The sequence below is a fragment of the Salmo salar genome, chromosome 01 (assembly GCF_965601325.2).
Source record: "Salmo salar chromosome 01, fSalSal1, whole genome shotgun sequence".
NCBI classification, from domain to species: Eukaryota; Metazoa; Chordata; class Actinopteri; order Salmoniformes; family Salmonidae; genus Salmo; species Salmo salar.
The window spans coordinates 91,069,950-91,090,824 of NC_138291.1; the positions used below are offsets into that span (position 1 = coordinate 91,069,950).

General features: G+C 41.8%; 2 protein-coding genes across 6 annotated transcripts; both read left to right on the top strand.

The window, feature by feature from the left end:
* The first annotated feature begins 63 nt into the window (after positions 1 to 63).
* LOC106609766 (ATP synthase mitochondrial F1 complex assembly factor 2) lies at positions 64 to 3,674 on the top strand. Of its 2 annotated transcripts, none has more exons than XM_014208779.3 (8): positions 64 to 657; positions 770 to 814; positions 924 to 1,075; positions 1,251 to 1,348; positions 1,508 to 1,588; positions 1,771 to 1,883; positions 2,099 to 2,214; positions 2,357 to 3,674. In XM_014208779.3, exons 1-8 carry the CDS (start codon positions 519 to 521, stop codon positions 2,492 to 2,494), a joined length of 882 nt encoding a protein of 293 aa, XP_014064254.1. In that variant the 5' UTR covers positions 64 to 518; the 3' UTR covers positions 2,495 to 3,674. The 2 variants fall into 2 exon arrangements, with proteins under 2 accessions (XP_014064254.1, XP_014064260.1); XM_014208785.3 differs by having other exon boundaries at positions 927 to 1,075.
* On the top strand, positions 3,382 to 20,629 carry LOC106609750 (TOM1-like protein 2). Of its 4 annotated transcripts, XM_045724186.2 has the most exons (16): positions 3,382 to 3,539; positions 4,040 to 4,191; positions 4,939 to 5,023; positions 5,729 to 5,957; positions 6,742 to 6,876; positions 7,012 to 7,203; positions 7,351 to 7,467; positions 7,706 to 7,839; positions 7,971 to 8,019; positions 9,236 to 9,398; positions 9,599 to 9,722; positions 9,906 to 9,984; positions 15,698 to 15,757; positions 16,312 to 16,348; positions 16,425 to 16,574; positions 16,746 to 20,629. In XM_045724186.2, exons 2-15 carry the CDS (start codon positions 4,140 to 4,142, stop codon positions 16,565 to 16,567), a joined length of 1,599 nt encoding a protein of 532 aa, XP_045580142.1. In that variant the 5' UTR covers positions 3,382 to 3,539; positions 4,040 to 4,139; the 3' UTR covers positions 16,568 to 16,574; positions 16,746 to 20,629. The 4 variants fall into 4 exon arrangements, with proteins under 4 accessions (XP_045580142.1, XP_014064233.1, XP_045580147.1 ...); XM_014208758.3 differs by having other exon boundaries at positions 16,425 to 20,629; XM_045724191.2 differs by lacking the exon at positions 15,698 to 15,757.
* Positions 20,630 to 20,875: the final 246 nt, after the last annotated feature.

A 20,875-nucleotide genomic window follows, 5' to 3' on the forward strand; every position in this document is an offset into this window, starting at 1 on the left:
GCTCGAGTAAAGTAAGCGGACTTTGACGCAGGTGCCGTAAGGCAGCAGCATCCTCCTCTCTCATTAGCTGAGGAATTTCAGTGATCTAAAACCTCGCTGCTGACTGGCTTATTTAGCGCAATGCTGTCTGGGAAGTGTGAGGATGTAGTTCTTTCCGCTCTGGCACTGTTACATTCTGGTTGATTTTGTAACCACTATGGAACTACGTTTCCCATGTATCTGGGAATTCTGTCGAATCTGTGGTCTGTCAAACACGGAAGGTCACGCTCATGTAGAGATGCGAAGCATTGCAGCGAGAGGTGTGTGGAAATACAATCGTATTTCTCCAAATGGTTAGTTTTAGATCAGTCAACCTTCAGCTACTCTTCGGTCGTTTCTTATAGTGACCGCAATGTTTACTACATTTTGAATAGCGACACTGTCCGCCATTCATAATTCCTGCTCGCTAACGTTAATGCAAGTTTTGAACCACACTTTAATTGGGAAACTTGTTTGTTAATAACTCTCTCACTGACACGATGCTGAGGAATCTTCTGAGATTGCACAGTCGTGTGGGGCATGCCCTCTCTCCCCCCATTGTCTGCCCAAGAAGTCAAGCTCTCAAGCTGCCGCTCCCTCTACTCTCTGTGAACTCAAAATATTACTCCATTATCACAGGTAAGAGGTGCACGATTTTATCACCTTTTTTCATCATCAAATATCTGGCTATATGCATCATGAAGGTTGCACAGTTCTTGACATGTTGACTTTGTTATGCTGTCATCAACAGAAAGAAAGAAATTCTACGATGATGTCAGCATATCCCACGGAGAGGGTGAGTACAGGACCGGGCGAGGGAGATACTTTCTCTCTTGATTGAAATAAGTCTCTGAGTGCTAAGAATTCCAAGAACTCACTGTAACATTACCTTGATTCTTGGTCAGCAGGTGGCATGTTTGAGATCAACCTGGACCAACGGAAACTGAAGACACCAGGAGGAAAGCTGTTCACAGCCCCCAACGAAGCCTTAGCCATTGCCGTGGCGAATGAGTGGGATACTCAGAAAGACACTGTCAAGTTTTACAGCATGCATATGGTATGACCTTTTACCTTAGTTCTTTTGTTTGATCCTTCATGTTTGCTGTATCTGGAATGACACACTGTACCCCAAACAGGGCACTACTTTCATTAGATCTTTTGACTTGGGCACTGATTTAAAACTAATGGGGAAAAAGGGTGCCATTTGAGATTTGTTCTCTCTTCTACTTCAGACCACTCTCTGCAACACAGCCCTTGATAACCCTACATTCCGCAGCAAGGACCAAATAATCACTGCTGCCCTCAAGTATCTGGAGACTGACACTATTTGGTACGCAGAGGTCTTCGTAGTAGCATAGGGTTTAAGTTTCTGGTGAAGAAAAGTAACCTGCCTAACAGGACCAATATGATACACAGGTTCTCTCCATCAGATCATTAATGTGTGTGATTTTGTATGAATTATAACTCTGATTATGTTGTCTCCTTGTAGTTACAGAGTTGAGGAGCCTCCATCTTTAGTGGAGCTTCAGAATAATGAATGGGACCCTGTGCTGAACTGGATTGAAGACAGGTTAGTTTCACTTTAACATGATCATTGACATGATCATTGACTCATTTGCTGTGGGTTACCTTACTAGAAGTTCACTGGACATGTCTACTTATTTGCATGTCATCTTCAGCAAGGAGCAAAGGAGGAAAACAGATTTGTAGCACTGTCTTGAGAGTACTTGAATTAATGTTTTCCTCTTGCAGGTACAATGTAGTCATTGGCTCTTCTACCAATATATTGGGGCCAGAGATCCCACAGGCAACGATGGATACTTTTCGCCAGCACCTGGGTTCCTATAACTTCTGGTCCCTGACAGGTAAAAACAACTAAAAGCGTAATTAGAGATACTCCCATGCACCTGTGCAAATTCTGAACTGTGTGGGTTTTAAAGGAATCAGCCTCTTGCCTAGACCAATGGAGAGAGAATCCTCAGAAGTTGCACCGCTGTTCATGATCACATCATATTGCTGAGTCTCAGTTAAATAGAGTACACGACTGCACTAATACTATTTGCGTGTCCTCTGTGTATAGGACTGGAGTATGTGATCACCCAGCTGAAGTCTGTGGTGCTGGCATTTGCATTGATTGACAAACACGTTACAGTGGAGCAGGCTGTGCTGCTGTCACGACTAGAGGAGGAGTTCCAGGTATGAACTCGCCACAGAATCAATGCATATACAGAGATTAGAAAAGCATCTTGGCAATGTATTCAATCTCCCTGTCTGTTTCTGTCTCTTCCTCTCTTACTAACGATTTATTTTCCCCTCACTCTCTTTCCCTTCTCCACAGATTGGGCATTGGGGAAACGTAGAGTGGGCTCATGATGTTGACCTGTATGAGCTGAGAGCACGTACAGCAGCAGGGGCTCTGTTTGTTCATTTCTCCTCTGAGAGTTCAACGGTCAAACGCAAACTCATGCAAGACTAAGGAGGCCCTTCGGCGCTTCCCTGAGTCAAACATACAAGCTCAGACAGCACTCTAAGAGCAAAGACAATAAAGGCAGTGTACTGGCCTCTGACTGGGAAGAAATCCCAACTCCTTAGGACTTAAATTTATCTCTGGTGTTGTCCTTGGCGGAACAAAACACATATTTTATCTGCCCAGGTCCGTGACATCATCTGCAGTTTATAAAATGTCCTGTGATGATTCATTTCAGTAAAGAGGAACCGTCTCCTCTGCCACTCCTTCCCTATAAAGTACAGCCAAGTATGATGATCATCTCTTCTACATGTGTTTTGAATCACTAACCAGGTTTCCATCCAACCTTTTTATGGGAGTAAAGTACATGTGTGATAAAAATATCATGGCAGGCTTGATGGAAACAGAACATTCGTCTGCAAACTTTACAAATGTCGACAAAACACAATATGATAGACAAGTTGGGATCTTTTTGTATTGGTCAAATTAATTACATGAGAAATGTTGGTGGAATTATTTGAACTATTGATATATTAACCATCATAAAGAATGTAAACTTGGAGTCTGGAAAGCATTCACAGTTTGGGAACCACTGTATTGGGCTACAGATGAAATAAAGTGTAAGGTGATCAACTCAATTTATGCCCCTTTCCAATAAATATAGAGGGTCTTATTCTGGTGACATGATCATCGATGCTTGGCTGCTGTTTGACACAAAATACTCTCGTTATGTACAATGGCCTACCCGCACGTGCCAATACCAGAGTGGGCACACTCGCTATATAACGCACATTGTTTTGTGAGAAAACCATCAGTAGAGTTGAAAATGCGATTGAAACCCATTTAACTTGTTTTTGTTGTTCGGTTGGCGCGTTACGTCATCACGCATCTACGTCATTGATGGAACCACATCTCTTGGTGGGAAAATGCGCATTTTGTTCTTATGCAGATTTTTGAATATTCGCATGAAAATCTGTCCCCAGTTGGATGGAAACCTAGCTAGTATCTCAGTCATCAGTGACTTTTGGGAACATCGGATGTTTTTATGGAAACAGTAAGTGTTACCCTCTGTCTGTTTCAGCCCAGACGTCTCACCCACTCCCACTGTATTTATTATGTGGTGACTAGCTTGTACAAAGTACACTCTTTTGCTTCAGTAGAAATTGAATAAATCTATCAATGGGTCAAACTGACTAAAGTATGTTTGTTACATGCACAGCAGGGACATACATCACCAGCTGTTTTGTCTAACTTTGCTTCAAATCCTAAATGCATTAGAATACAAATGACATGGAAACACTTTTTAATTTTTTTTTGTTAGAAAACATTTTGAAATCCTATTGTAAATTCATTGAATTCTTGTCTTGTGGATGTGAGAAGGTTGCTATGTAAACATACTTTCTCAAGGGTTTACATTGGATTGTGTCCACTACACAGATTGTAAAATCCTATTAAGTTAAAAAAAAACTAAAACCAAAATGAGTAGGTTTTATTGTTGGTTGTCATTTATTTACAATAATAATGTAAAGATGGACGTGAATGTTGCTCAATCAGATTGACATGCTAGATGCAGCTGATTGCTCGACGGGCGGAGCTTACTTGTGCCTTTCCCATGAACTGGTGACTTCGTACAAATTGTTTGTTGTCGATCAAGATGGAGTTCCTTTTGGGAAATCCATACAGCACTCCTGTGGGACATTGTATTGGTAAGTATTTCTAAAATAAACTGTGGTTGAAAGGAAACGTCAGATAATCGTGTTTCACGTTCTTGAATCGCACTAACATTTGATTCTTACTTGCTATCGTCTTTAAACTCTGGCTATCGACCCACTTATTAGCCGCGAAGCTATATGCCTGGCTGACTTGCTATTATTTTGATTATTTGCAGGCTGATTTTCAATAAAGATGTTAACTAGCTATGTGTATATACGCATAAACAATAGTTGGTGGTAATCTTGCTAGTTCGTGGTGGGGATCTGGAACAGTATGTTGTATCGCTAGCCTACTATATCTAACGTTAACTATCTTGTATTCATTCCCACTACTAAACTAGCTAGTTAGCAACCAACCAAGCTAGCTAGGTTACAGTCTGTACTGTATCTGGTTGCGTTAACTGGCTTACTAGCGAATGATTGTAGCTGGCTAGCTAACTATTCGATTGAACCATGTCTGTCGTTTGCCATACATTTGACAACTGATACAACTGGATCACTGACCTGGGTGCAGCTGTCCTAAACCGCAATAACCAGCCCTCCCTAGTACGAGTGTGGGCAACTAGCTAGTTAGCACTACCTGTCTGTTCCACAGTATAGAGTTGACAGTGGTTGTGAGCCAATTAGCTAGTTGACAAGTTAGTATGTGATCATTACAATCATGAAAAATATATTGTTTTCAAATTACAATATTTTTCTACTGCTCTGACAAGAGGAAATGTAATGTTCTGTCTTCTTTAGAGAGAGCCACTGATGGCTCCCTTCAGAGTGAGGACTGGACCCTCAATATGGAAATATGTGACATCATAAATGAAACTGAGGATGGGTAAGTAGAAAATAGCTTTCTAACTAGGCCAATGAATAATATGAAGTCAAAAACACCTTTTACACCTCTTCTGGAGCTGTGTGAAGTTGGACTCAATAATTTGTCCCTAGTGACTTACATGTTAATATGACCACGCTTTCTTGGTGAAGATCTCTGGCCTTGTTTGCCGCTTATCAAATACTTGTCTTATCAGAAGCAGTAATGGACTTGAGGATGGATTTGCTCCAAGTGCTGTTCTACTATCTAAGGCTTGGGTGGCAATCTGGTCCATTAACCTTGTTTGTGAAAGTGTTGAAAGCCCTTGCCTGTTTCTGTTTGATAAATGGGTGGGAAATTAGTGTATGTCGATTTGCCCCTACTCCCAGTTTATTTCAAAGTATGACATCAGTTTGATAAAGCCCTATATCAAGAATTCAAGGGAAGGCCACACCTACCTATCACAGTACCATTGATTTGTTATCTGCATTATAGTGTAACCTAAACCAGAGCCCTCTATTAGACCATGTAAGTAAAACATTGAGTGTTAAAGGGTTTAAGTAAAGTGTTACTAACATCATTTCAGTCAACATGGAGAAATGATGCTTGGTGGTGCTGTTACTACATCGTTACTACACAGTAGACTATATGTTTTGTGTATCATGCACATCATGTGTCTGTCTCCTCCCTCTCTGACCCTGTGCTCTGCTCTGTGTGTTGTTGCTGCAGGCCCAAGGATGCCATCAGGGCCATGAAGAAGAGGCTGAACGGAAACAAGAACTACAGGGAGGTGATGCTGGCACTGACCGTCCTGGAGACATGTGTGAAGAACTGTGGGCATCGTTTTCATGCCCTCATCACCAGCAGGGACTTCATAGACGGCGTGCTTGTGAAAATCATCTCTCCCAAAAACAACCCTCCCACTATCGTGCAAGACAAAGTGCTCGCCCTGATCCAGGTCACTTGTGTGAATGTGTATGCATGACATGTTTTCCTTTATATTTGACGACTTGAGTGATGGCATTAATATAACCCGCTTTCATTGAGTATTCTGACAGAATTGTCTGAGGAGATGATGATAGTTTGTCCTTGAGAAAATGGGAGTCATTTGAGGAAGTATACTGTATGGCAAGTGCTTTGAGAAGGTACTGTACAGTATAGGCTACATACTGAGGCAGTGGAGGAGGGTGTTTGGTTACATGTAGCTGCAGTGTTAACCAGGCAGGGTCTTGCTGGTGTGCTACCTGCAGCCAGGCCACTGGTTCTCTGTTTACCATGGGGATCTCGGGTAACCCTGGCCGATTACCTCAGGTGGCCTCTAGCTTCCCGCTGACATGGTGGCTGTTGATGTCTGCTAGAGCACACAGACCTGACAGCAATGAGGAACCATAAGGTTTTTGGCTCAGACTCTGTTCATATCATCTTGTGCAAGTACTGTAACACAAAACAGAGACCTGACAGCAATGAACTGAATGGTTTCTCACCGGACCTCGTGCAAGTGTTATATTACAAACACAGCACAGTTTTCTCACAAAGATGTATGTGTAATGATGAAACACCAAAGATGCTTCCTTGCTCAGCAAGCAATAGCTTTTGTGCTAGCCTAAATGTAATTTTTGACACCTCTGACCTTAATACTTTGACCACTTAATGAATACAGCACTGACAGACATGAGACGATTATACAGTGTATATAACACTTGTCTTTCTCATCCTCCTTCTCCCTCCCTCCTGTCTCCCAGGCGTGGGCTGATGCGTTCAGGAGTAGTCCAGACATGACGGGTGTGGTCCAGATCTATGAGGAGCTGAAGAGGAAGGGTATAGATTTCCCAATGTCGGACCTGGATGTCCTGTCTCCCATCCACACTCCTAAGCGGGTACAACTGCCACTGTCACATCCATTTACATGCAGTTCCATACTGAGTACGAAAAATACATCTGTTCTGCCATTTTTCAACAACTTTATATGAGTTTTTGGGGGTTTGTCTCTTTTTTTTCTTTCTCATTTAAAGCTGTTGACTGGCCCAGAGGAGAACCAAGCCACCGCCCCTCCCCTGGCCCAGCCTATCCCCCAACCCCAACAGCAGCCTCCTCCTCATGCTGTCTCCGCCCCATCGTTTGCATCGTCTGTTCCTCCCACCTACTCTGCCCCGCAGGTCCTCAACCTTGGCGCCTCTGGGTCTATCAACCCTTCACCTGAACAGGTAAGGAAAGAGTGAATTGCCATTACAGTTGCACAATCTGTTCCCTTCCCAGATTTGTAAGAAGGCTTTAAAATCTTCTGGATAGCTTGCATTCCACAGTGCAAGGAGATGGATCTGAGAGGAGTTGACATGGTATTCCCTGTTCAGATCTGCCGGCTGCGAAGGGAGCTGGACATTGTGCGTGGCAACACAAAGGTGATGTCAGAGATGCTGACAGAGATGGTTCCTGGACAGGAGGACCCCTCGGACCACAAGCTCCTGCAGGTCAGACTCCTTGGCCTTCTTTCTCTCTGGTATTCTTATAGCGTGTAAATAGGGCTGGGTTTCTTGGCCATGTAACATGACAAGCGAAAACTCCTGGACTTTATTTTACTGAGGCCACTGGGGGGGTCTGCTTCAGTGTTTCTGGTGTACTGGTGAAAGTATCTGTAATATCAACAGGCGATTTCAGCCTGGGCAGCACTATATCTTTTGATGGCTAACCCTCTTGTGCTTTTTGTAGGAGCTGAACCGGACGTGCCGGGCCATGCAGCAGAGGATAGTGGAGCTCATCTCCTGTGTGTCTGACGAGGAGGTCACAGAGGAACTACTGCACGTCAATGACGACCTCAACAACATCTTCCTACGCTACGACAGGTAGGCTAGCTTACACACACCCACCACTAACATTTGTCTCAACACCTTTCTCCTCTGAGAGACATGCATGACTTCATGTAATAGTCGTTGTGAACAGGTATGGACTACTTGTTATTTGGCTTCTCTCTCAGGTACGAGAGGTACCGGTCAGGCAGAGCATCTCAGGGTATCAATAATGGGGTGAGTTAGCAGTGACAGCCATAGGACGTAACCCCCCCCACACACACAATGACATCCCTTGCTTATTTGTACATGGTTGTCACATATTTCTGTGGTAAAGTTTCTGTACTTTGTCTTCCATAGCTTGCCTGTTTCTCACGTTTCCTCATTCTGTAACGTTGTCGAGTCTGTCTAAAATACAACTGTTCTGTCTAGAGATGTAGGCATGTTACATAGTCTGTCGATGTCCGCACCGTACCATTAATATCATGTCCACACTGACCGTGGCGTGTTGCCCAGGCATGTTAATGATATTCATGGTCTTTTTCCTTTCTGTTTGTCTCTATGTCTAGCTGAGGCAGGCAAGTATGAAAGTCGCCCCAATAAATAGTATGTCACGTATTTGGACCCAAGGTGGCCACTGTTAACACATGGCTGAACTATATGGACCCTGTACATCCCATTTGCTCCATGTGGCATGTTTTAACCACCCACTCTCCTCAATAACTGACACAGAGACAGTCTTAAGCTGGGAGTAGTTGCCACTAGACACTGATCTTAGGCCAGGTGGGTTTCCTCCCTGTATGGTTAAAGTTGGGATTCAGGGAGGGTGAACTGATCCTAGATCTGTGCCTAAGGGGTAACATCTACCCATGTCTAAACATGCACCAACCCCTTCCCCACCACCACCCATCATTCTCAAGTGGAAAGATTATTCTCTTTCGCAGCCAAAAGAAAAAACACCCGCCCAGTGCAAAGGTCATTGCCATGGTTTCTGTGGTCACTGATCATAAATGAATGACAATATCACAGACACACCAAACAGCTCATTCTTCGCCACAAACAAATCGTATTATTGCATTTCTCTCACAAACCCATTCTGGCTGAGTACCTACCCCTCCCTTCAGAAAAAGTCCCACAAACAACAACATGTTTTTCTCCAGCTAACCTATGATATTCCCTGACCTCTCACGTGCTTTATTTGCCTGTACCTTTCTGTTCCAGGTAATCATGTTGATGTTAGTCAAATTGATGAACAAAACTGAAGCCAAATGTCAGAGCCTTTTCTGTAATCCCTCTTCCCTTACTTCAGGACTAGTTTGTCACTTTGTTGCAGTGACGGTAATGGAAAATGGAATTGGCATTCTGTTTTGGAATGGCTCCTAAAAGAGTGGTCCTACGTTGTCTTCAATGGGTCTCTTTCTCTCTTTCCCCCTCTGTCATCCCTGGATCGCAGGTCCTCAGTGAGGCTACAGAGGACAACCTTATAGACCTGGGCCCTGGTTCTCCTGCTGTCGTCAGCAACATGGTCACTTCCACCGTCACGCCTCCATCCTTCACCGCCCCCGCTGCACGTCCTTCCTCACCTGCCTCCCTCGCCTCTCGTCTGGCCGGCCTCGGTATGTCCTCCGGACTCTGTTACTGTACACCGCAGTCTATTTAGTAAAAATATAATCTACTTTAACAGTGCTGAAGCATTTTGTTCTCTTTGAATCAGGTAATTTAGCAATGTGACAAGTTCTTAAAAACACAATTATTTATATATTTATTTTTAATTTTGTTGGAACAATATGGCTGATGTCTTTTTGGCGTTCCTCAGACGTGGGTGCCAGTGTGACCAGCACTCTGAGCTCTCTGCCCAGCTGTAAGCCTCAGGACGACTTTGACATGTTCGCCCAGACCAGGACCGGAGCTCTGCCACTGACTACTGAGACACTCGTCACGTAAGAACACTTCATACATGTTCTCCTGTTCAGAGACAACCCATACCTCCTAGGCTTGTAATGAATAGAGCATACACAATGAGCTTTTCTACATGACTGACAGTGTCTGTTCTGTACCATACATTTTAAATCTGAATGTTTTATAACTTCGTGTCCTTCTGGTCATTACCTCTATCCTGACAGAGCTCCTCTAGAGGACCTTAATGCTGTAGGTGGGATTGAGCTGCCTCCTACTCTGGAAGTCAGGCAGCCTGCAGGAGGGGTGAGTATTGTGGCTGGTCAACCTTTAGAAGTGCGCTAACATCACTAATGATCACTAACTTTTCCATGCAGTGTGCTGTTACACTGTCGGGTAGGGCTGTCCCCAACAAAAAATAATCTTGGTCGACCGAGAGCCTTCTGTTCTTAAAACGTGTATTTTTCCATATATACACACCCTATGTGTTTGAATACAATTAACTATATGCATTGCACTTGTCTGATGCTTTAAGCGCACTGATTGATGAAATAATTAAGACACACTAATGACTAAAGAGGGAGCCAGAGATCAAGATAACGAGAAGAAAATAAACCTAAGTGAACAATGTTACTTTTAAGTTTTCAACCACACAGTAAGTAGAGCAGCAGTAGTAACAACCTGATGAAGTGAGGAAAATACTAGGAAATTAATTATACAGTAACAGAAAAAGAGTACAGTTTTAATTGACGTAAATGGTAGTTTGGGAGCTGTATAAACACAAACTCCCTTCCTTGACAACTTTCTTTACAACAACTCTGCGAATTGCAAGTATTTCTGCAAAGGCCGCATCGCAGTAAATGCTGTATGGCCAATGCAGATGCCGGATTGACCATGCTGCTAGCTTAACTGTCACAGTGGTATTCAGTACAGTATGAATGGCCATGGCCCTAAGACTGATTGGACTGTACCAGATGAAGTGCCCCTCTGCAAGGTCCCCTTTAACCTTGTACCTTTTCCCATTTGTAAGTTAATATTTGTCTGTATCCTTTTCTCGAAATTAACATTTAAAACCTGTTTTTCCCCAAAAAAATCTACATGCCCCCGGACCGCCCACAAATGTTGGAGTTGCTCCTACGCCCCTGGCTTCAAGACTGGTGATTATACACAACAGACTAATACTTTTTTATTTGACCGACTCAACCAGGTAACAACTTGTGGGAGTCAACCATCTGAGTTAGACCTACAGCAGCCTAGGTTAAAACAGTCAAAGCTAAGCTTATCACTGACTCCTCCAAACGCAAATAGCCTAAGTCTCTCAAATATAAGATATTGCAAAACGGAAAAAGTCTTATAAGCTATGTAATAAAGAGAAGATAAAATAACACATTTTGCTAATATTTCTGCATTTAATTGTCAAAAAACTCCTTTTAAATAAGTACTCACACCCCTGAGTCGAAACATGTTATTAACCGTTGGCAGTGATTCTGGTTAAGTCTCTGAGAGCTTTGTGGACCATGATTGATTCAAAATTCTTCAAGCTATGCCAAATTGGTTGTTGATCATTGCTAGACAACCATTTTCAAGTCTTGCCATAGATTTACAAGCCTATTTTTTTTTTTTTTTTTTAAGTCAACATTTTAACTCGGGAACATTCAGTCTCTTCTTGGTAAGCAAATTGAAAGTAAATTTGGCCTTGTTTTAGGTTGTCCTGCTGAAAGGGGAATTCATCTCGCAGTATCTGGTGGAAAGCAGACTGAACCAGGTTTCCTCTAGGGTTTTGCCTGTGCTTAGATCCATTTTATTTATTTTATCCTGAAAAATTCCCCAGTTCTTAACAATTATAAGCATACCCATAACATGATGCAGCCACCACTATGCTTGAGCATATGGAGAGTGGTACTCAGTAATGTATTGGATTTTCCCCAAACATAACACTTGTATTCTGGACAAAAGTGGATTGCTTTGCCACACTTTTTGCAGTATTACTTTAGTGCCTTATTGCAAACAGGATGCATGTTTTGGATAAAAAAAAAAAAATGTGTACAGGCTTCCTTTTCACTCTGTCAATTAGGTAAGTATTGTGGAGTAGCTACAATGTTGTTGATCCACCCTCAGTTTTCTCCTGTCACAGCCATTAAACTAATCGTTTTAAAGTCACCATTGGCCTACTGGTGAAATCCCTACGCAACTGAGTTAGGAAGAATGCCTGTGTCTTTGTAGTGACTGGGTGTATTGATACACCATCCAAAGTGGAATTAATAACTTCAGCATGATCAAATGGATATTCAATGTCTGCTTTAAACATATATTTTTAACCCATGTACCTTCTTTGCAACTCATTGGAAAACCTCCCTGGTCTTTGGTTGAATCTGTTTGAAATTCACTGCTCAAATGAGGGACCTGACAATTATCTGTATGTGTGGGGTACAGAGATGAGTTTGTCATTAAAAAATGATGTTTAACTCTTATTGTACACAGAGTGAGTCCATGTGACTTGTTAAGACATTTTTTTTCCTGAACTTATTTAGGCTTGCCATAAAAAAGGGGTTGACTACTTATTGATTCAAGACATTCAGCTTTTCATTTTTAAATAATTTGTTAAAATTTTGAATAACATAATTCCATTTGTCATTATGGGGTATTTTGTGTATGCCAGTGATGACAAATCTCAATTTAATCAATTTTAAATTCGGGCTGTAACACACTGTGGAAAAAGTCAAGGGGTGTGAATACTTTCTGAGGACACTGTAATTGAACAGTATTACAGTAAATATATTATGTTTAGTAACGAATAAAATAAACAATGAACAAGTTGTAGCCCATCACAACAGTAGGCTATTTAAGTCACCTTCAACAGCAGCTTATGATCTCTAATGCTGAACATAAAATGGCTTATATAGGCCTAGGCTACTTACAAAAAAAATAATAAGCATAGACTATTGCACAATTCCAAACGTTTATCCACCTGCATAATAGCTTAGTCTTCTCTCTTGTCAACTGTATCGGACTGGCTTACTTTACTTCCTCACATAGACCTGGGCTGCCACTTATTACCCTACTTCCCCAATCTTTTCAAGTTATGAGACAGGAACACTAGCTTGTCAACATTTTCGGACAGAAGGCAGCTCCTGGTTTTATTGAATATAAGCCCTGCCTTGGAAAAGATCCGCTCTGATGGAGTAGAGGTCGCCGGGATGGAGAAGAGGTATTTCGCTGCTCTGGCCAGCTTCGGATACCTGTCCTCATTTTTTCCCCACCAAGCTAGCGGTCCACCGTCGACTTTCGTTCTATCTTGGAGATAATCCTTAATTTCTTCTTTGCTATCCCGTTGATCGTCTTTCTCTTCCTCATCTCCACACATGAGCATCTCCATCTCTCGCTCCTTGTCCGTTTTCTTTTTCTTTTGTGCAGGTTCCTCTTCTTCCTCCGTAGATGTAGAGTTGTCTCGTTCTCTCTCATGGGGCCCTGGCTCCTCTAGCTGTGACGCGCTCAAACTGTCGGCCAGCTGGGACAGGTTGACATAGGCTACATCCCGTTTTGCATCGTCAAGGAAGGAAAGCAGCTTGAAGCGGGGGTCTACAACTGCTGCTTGGATGTAAAGACTACTGTCAAATATTTGGTCGTTGAGCTGCCATCTTCTGTCAATTTCCTGCACCAGCTTTGTTTTGAGACTCTTAGTGGTAGGGCTGTCGTCCTCCGCCACGGCCAAGTGGCGGCGTTTGAGGTGGGACAGCATGGGTAAGGTTGCAGATAAGGATGTGTTGTCTTCCTCGGACAGCAGCTCCGTCAGGGTGACCATAGGCTTCAGCACATTCCAAATGTCTTCTGCCTTGTTCCATTGCGCTGTGGTGAGATCAAGGCTGTGTTCCCTTTTCCCTGTGTAGTTGGGGTCGGAGAGCACGTCTATTACAGGCCATCTATGTTCTAGCAGACACTCTATCGTGGTCTGAGAAGAGTTCCACAGCGTTGAAACGTCTAGGCTCAGGAGGTGTTCAGCCACCTTTTGTTGTTTCTGCTTCAGTCCCTTTCTGGCTTCCTTCTTAAAATGAGCCACGAGGTGTCTGGCTGCAGCCGCAGTGCGACAGATGGGGTCTTGTTCGAGAGCAGCATTGATGCACAGCTGTAAGGTGTGCCCGGTACATCTGACTCCTTTAACGTCTGCCCATTCTGCCTCCTGCCTCAGTATATCCGCACACAAAACCATGTTTGCGGCGTTGTCGTGTACCAAAGCAACCCTTTTACATCCTGGAATTTCATATGCGTCTGCAACTTCTCCAAGTCTCTCTGCAATGTTGGCTGTGGTGGGATTCTCCTCCATTTGTTTTGTCTCCAGCACAAGACACTGCAGTCTCCAGGCCTTGGTAATGAAATGGGCAGTGACGGTCATGTAAGACTCCATTCTCAGGGAGGTCCACATGTCGGTTGTAAAACTTACTGCCTGGCTGTTTTGGATAGCCTCCAAAACCTTCTCTTTTGTGTTATGATATTTGGCAGTCAGAGCATGCATAACAGTCTCTCTCTTGGGAACGGTGTAACCAGGCTCCAAGATTTTCATCATCTTCTTAAATCCCACGCCTTCTATCAGGTTAACGGGCCTCGTGTCCAGGGAAATGAAGTCCACGATACCATCGGTTATCTCCCTTTTTCGTTTTTCTGAGATGTGTAGCTTCTGGTCCAAGGTGGTTAAACCTGAGCTAGCAGTGGAGGCGCTGTACTGAGGATGCGCCTATAAATACACAAATAAAGTACATTTTAAATTCTGTATGCCATTACTATGTTATTACATTGTAATAGGCCTATTCAATTTGGTAATGTTCACTTTTCAATCATATAAAACCTGTCAATGTTTTAGCATGCAACTAGAAAAACAAAGGTTAACTTACTGTTTTCAAGTGGTATGTCATATTCGTTGTCGAACTATGGTAAGCAAACCGCTGTTGGCAGAGTTCACATTCCACTTTTTTGGTGTCATCCTTTACTACAATGAAATGTTGCCATACTGCAGACTTTTTTGACATTTTGCCTTTAATTAGACCTAATAAGAGTTTCAAGTAGCTACCGTATGTAGCGGTAGGTAAGTCTTAGGCAGCAGTTAGGCAGATTCGCATGTGCTGTCTGCAACAAAATCTGGCAGATACACAGTTAAATGAAAGGGGATGTTTGGCGTTATATGTTAATAGTAATAAACCACACAATTCGGAAAACATTTGTTATAAAATAATAATACATAATTATTAGCGTAGCACCATTTTGTTCTTGCATAATATAACTATATACAATTTCAGTAGCACATATGTCTTAGTGATGGACTGTACCATCCCCACGGCCTCCACAATGGATTAGGCCACTGAGACAGGCGAGAATCAGACGGGTGTCTCCGTCGACCAACAGCCTATCGACCACACAATCGACCAGTCGACTAAATGGGGTCAGCCCTACGGGCAATACATTATTTTCCACCATTGGCGCGTGTGTGTTTACTGTTGGCCTCTGCTCTAACCATTGATCCCAAGCTGACACTCACTCAGAGAAGTAAGGATTTCATATAGAGATTTGTTATTTAGGATTTGTTTTTGATGGGATAGATCTTTTTAGCTGGCCTGTGGTAGTTGGTGCTTGTTGGTTTGAGCAGACAACCTCTCTCCTTAACAACAACTCTAACATTAAAGACTAGTCTAGTGCATGGCCATCCCATCCCACAGTTTTTCATGCAGCCTGGAAGATGATGCCTCTTCATATTGACTGTCACTGCATGGCGTTGCAAAGCTTTCACATGGCTGTGTGTTAGTTGGAGTGTTTCATGTTGTTTGGTACTGCATGTCATCGATCAGTAGCAGAGGTCTATGTACCATTTATCGAATGGTTTGTTTGCGTTTTTATTAAATGTTAGGTTTAAGTATTGCTTTTTATGTTATTTCAGTTATTTTTATATTTAAGTTGGTTTTGTTTTTGTCTTTTTTTTTTCTGTGGATATTTTTTTGTTGTGGTGCTGTTTGTCCATGACGTTGCCCTGTAGATTCCCGTTGGCCAATCCTCTGTCATGGATGACATAGAGGAGTGGCTGTGTACTGACGTGGTGAGACTATGATTTTATTCCGCCTGTTTTCTTTTCTTTTTCCTGTTGCATCCTTCCATTTTTGGACTCCTCTTGTTCTTCAGAAATATAACTAACACATTACACTTTCTTTGTCTTTCAACACATTTCCTCATCTTTGACCAATCACGTGTCTGACCCATTGTAGCTTTCTGTGTAGTCTTAAATAATGGTGTGTCCTGGCAGGGAACAAAGGACGATTTCTGTCCTCTTTGGTGCATGGTGGTTTTGTCTTAACATTTGATGTGTGTGTGTGTGTGTGTGTGTGTGTGTGTGTGTGTGTGTGTGTGTGTGTGTTGAAGTTCTCTAACCTAAATGGCATTGCGGTGTTGGTGAAATGGGGGATCCACTGTTGTGTGGGTGTAATCCTGTCTGTGGTTTTAAGCACAGAAAAACTTGTCAATGCTGGGTCTGGTTGTGTTTTAATCAGCACTTTTGGATAAATGAAAGGTCAAAATGTACTTTTACGTTATAGGAGTTTGAATTCAGGTTATCCTTAAGATAGTTCCACAATGATGCTTTTCCTTCCTCGACAGCAAGGAGAGGATGGCGAAGAGGGGGTGACCAGTGAAGGTAGGAAACATTTATTCACCTCTAGTAGCTAGCATGTATAATATGCTTCCTCTGATCCCTCTCATCCTCCTTCTAGAGTTTGACAAGTTTCTGGAGGAGCGGGCAAAGGCAGCAGAGACGGTGCCCAGCCTCCCCTCACCCCCTTGTGGTGATCCCGGTGCAACTACCGGTGCACCCAGGAAGAAGGCTGAAAGACCAGAGGACGCCCTGTTCACTTAGTACAGTGGTTTTCAAACCTCTCCTCGGGGACCCCCAGACATTTCACAATGTTGTAGCCCTGAACTAGCCCACTGATTCACCTAGTCAAGGGCTTGATGATTAATTGACAAGTTGAATCAGGTGTGCTAGCCATAGAATAGTTCAAACGCATGGAACGGCTAGGGGTCCCTGAGGAGAGGTTTGAAATCACTCGCTTAGTAGACCTCTCTTAACCTTTTGACTCCTGACCTGACCAGCGCCTGGAGTCCCCAGACTGTTGTCTGTGAAAAATCCACTTTCTCATCCTCCCACTCTGGAGCTGTCTACCATCAGCTAAACGTCTGCTACCCAGTAACACACATTCATGTTCTCAGGCAATTTACTACACTGCAAAGGGAACCCCCACGCATTTTACATTTGTTTTTTTAGAAACAAACCAGCTTCATTAGGGACAAGGTTGCAATGTATTCCCATAATCAACAGTCCCTATCTAACAGTTGATGGTTTGGAACTGTCTCCAGCTTCGGAAGGACTGTGGAGAATCGACAGCCATCTTTATAAACCAGCAGCTCACTCTGTCCCGGGGCTGGTCTTCCTCTGAAGGGTAATATGAGACGTACCCTACCTACAGTACTACCCATATTCTGCTCTGTTCTGACAGCAAGAAGCCATCCCTATCCAGTCGTCCCCTACTCTACTGCATGTATAAACACATCCATTCACCCTTCAATCCCTCCTCGGACTGAAAGGGACGTCAAAGGGAGTTAAATGAAGTGCAGGGACAGTTATTGTTAACCTTTTTTATAGGTCAGATGAGGGCAGGTAGTATTGAAATATATCATGATGTATGAATGGGGAATATTCTGGATCATTGTATTGTTTTTACGATGTGTTTAATTCCAAGTCTATTATATTGTCCATTATAGCCCCTGACTGAATGTCTTACTTCATCCATTTAACTTTGTTTTTGTGTGTAGAATATTAGTTTGAGAGATTTATTTTCGGGTTATTCATTTTGATTTTTTTTTTTTTTTTTGAGTAAGACAACAATCATTAACATTAAATCATTGAATGCACTGCTATGGTTGTTTATTGAGGTGTTATAAAGTTTATTTTAATGAACAAATAAGTAGTATCTACCTGACAAAGATTTTCTATTCATCCATATATTGGGACAGGTACAATGCTGTTGGGAAGGCAAAGACCAGATGTTGTCGTGGAGCCCAAGCATGATTGCATCACATCCATAGTGAATAAAGTAGCTGATCATGCTGTAAGAGTCAGTCAGGAGTGATAATGTATTAGTCAGTCTTATGAGAACAGTAACTTTAGGTTTTAAAGTCTGTAATGTGGTTTTCACTACAGATATGGAGGCAGACTGAATATTGTATGTCTGGTGTTGAATAATAACTGAATTAATGGACTGAAGTTTTGTCTAGTGGATGTAAAAAAAAAAACTATAGATGAGATGGTTATGAACACTATGAAGGGGACATTTGGTCTCTGGGGAGTCCAATGCTATATTTTCACCTGAACTCTACCATGTTCTTGTCTCTCGCTGGCTGTGCTGGCACCACTCAGATGCTAGCCAGTTAGCTCTGTGGTTTCACCAGCTGATCAGAAACAGTGTGACTGTGCTGAAAAGAGGGATGGCCTGAGTGGGAGCCAAGCTCTCACCATTTAGCGAACGTAACATTGATGTTTTCAGAAACAACACTGCTTTACTGGTATGAGCAAGAACGTGGAGTACTGAAATCATCTTTATTCTCTTTCTTGATCGTACACATGCTGTTTCATACAATCACAAATACTTGACAGTCCTTCATTACCTTATTCTGCCATTATGTTATTATTAAAAGATCTAGTTGAGTGAGTTGGTACATTTAACATATCTGTAATCAACGGAGAATGTTGAAATATTGACAAGTCTAGGAATAATTTATTTCGTATTTTCTTCTGTTCTATCAGTATTTGAAATAGTTGTATTTTATAAAGCAGAATGCAATCATGAACTGCTTTATGAGACCGATCAAGGTTTTTCATGTGTGTTAAACATGTTTTGTTTATCTTTTATGGACTTCAACATAATTTTTCCTACACACTGATTTATGCTGATTCAATGTTAGAAATTGTAGAAATGTATTCGGATTAATTTGCAACAACTTTAACGATCACTATGTCAAGTGTCCACTCGTTGGTTTGTAACTAAGGAAATAAACCTATTGAATTTGTTTTCCCATGGTTTGTTGAACAAGCACTACAGTCATGTTACTGTATCTTCCCCTCTGTCTTAATATATGTATATATATATATATATACACCATGGGACAGCCTAGCACATGATGAACCAACATCATAGGTGTCAGAAAAATGACCTCGCTTCTGAAAGACACTTTAAAAGAAGTGTTGACATTGCACATTATGAAAAGGTTTTCCGTCTCTTCTGTGAATGGAAATATGTTGTGTGCATGTAGAAGGGTTGCCTGTACATCTGATGTATTGGAGGGGGAAGAAGAATTGCTATGTGTGCCATCCAGTATACATAGTTTAATATAGCTCGATATTGATCTAGCTTGCTCAGTGGAACTTTGATTCTATACTTTATCTTGTATAATCAAGGCAGGTATGACTATTAGCTTGGCAGGTGGTCACTTTGAAGCCTGCTCTTAGAAAGAACAAATAATGTGTATATGGTAAAAAATAAAGGGTATTTTATAAGGGAGGCTGTATGTATGCCTACTGCTTCTGCTGTGTACTGCGTTACAGTGAGCTTCAAAAGTATTGGGACAGCGACACTTTTTGTTGTTTTGGCTCTGTACTCTCCACTTTAATTCGAAGGTGTTTTCATCCATATTGGGTAAACCGTTGAAAAATTACAGCACTTTTTGTACTTAGTCCTCCCATTTTAGGGGACAAAGTATTCCGACAAATTCACTTATGTGTAAATAAAAAATATAAAAATTATTGCGACATTACCTCAGAACAAATTCTTATTTTCAATAACGGCCTAGGAACAGTCGGTTTAACTGCCTTGTTCAGGGGCAGAACAACAGATTTTTACCTTGTCAGCTCGGGGATTCGATCTTGCAACCTTTCGGTTACTAGTCCAACACTCTAACCACTAAGGTACCTGCCGCCCCAATTGAAGTATACTGAGCAAAAATATAAATGCAACAATTTCAACGATTTTACTGAGTTACAGTTCATGTAAGGAAATCTGACCATTTAAATACATTCATTAGGCCCTAATCTATGGCTTTCACATGACTGGGCAGGGGTGCAGCCTGGAGAGCCAGGACCAGCCAATCAGAATTAGATTTTTTTCCCCACAAAAGGGCTTTATTACAGAAAAACTCCTTAGTTTCATCAGCTGCCCGGGTCTCAGATGATCTCGCAAGTGAAGAAGCCAGATGTGGATATCATACCGCCCAAAAAATGCTAACCTCCCCTGTTATTATAATGGTGAGAGGTTAGCATGTCTTGGGGGTATGATATTTGTGCCTCTAACTTTCTCATCTTTATTCACAGTTCATTCAGGAATATCCATAATCATGGTAGCATCCACATTAATGTAGACGTGTTTAGAAACATATTCTATTCTTATTTACAATAAAAGTGACTCCAAAATGACACAATTACCATTAATTTCTATTGGGCACAAAATAATCTGAAACACAACTAAAACAAACAGCAAATACATCCAAAAAAATTAGTCAAAAGCTTGATGTAGTCATTGCATGCTATGGATATGGGACTAAATACTTCACTTTTTAGTACTTTAATACACAAGTGAATTTGTCCCAATACTTTTGGTCACCTAAAATAGGAGAACTATGTACAAAAAGTGTTTAATTGTTAAACAGTTCACTCGATATGGATGGAAAAATCCTTAAATTAAAAAGCTGTCAGTCTGCACTTTAACTTCATAGTCATTGTATAATTTCAAATCCAAAGTGCTGGAGTAGAGCCAAAATGTGTCACTATTCCAATACTTTTGGAGCTCACTTGTTTGACTATTGTTTGACTCATGCATGTGTTGAACACCAATAAAACGCTATAGCGGTGTAATATGCTCCAACTTTATCCCTTTGTTTTTGTTTTTTCTTACCATATATAGTTTAATGCTGTGTATATAGTTATGTTGAGTCTAGACTGTATCAACTTGTCTGATACATTTCTGTGCAGTTTTGGCTGTGCATGATTACATATGCTTGCAAAGAAATAAAACAAAGTACATTACTGTACTGTGGAACAGAAGTAAACCTTTTCATGGCTTTTGCCTCACATACATTACTCTAGTCTAATTTGACCTACAGTAACCATTTACCT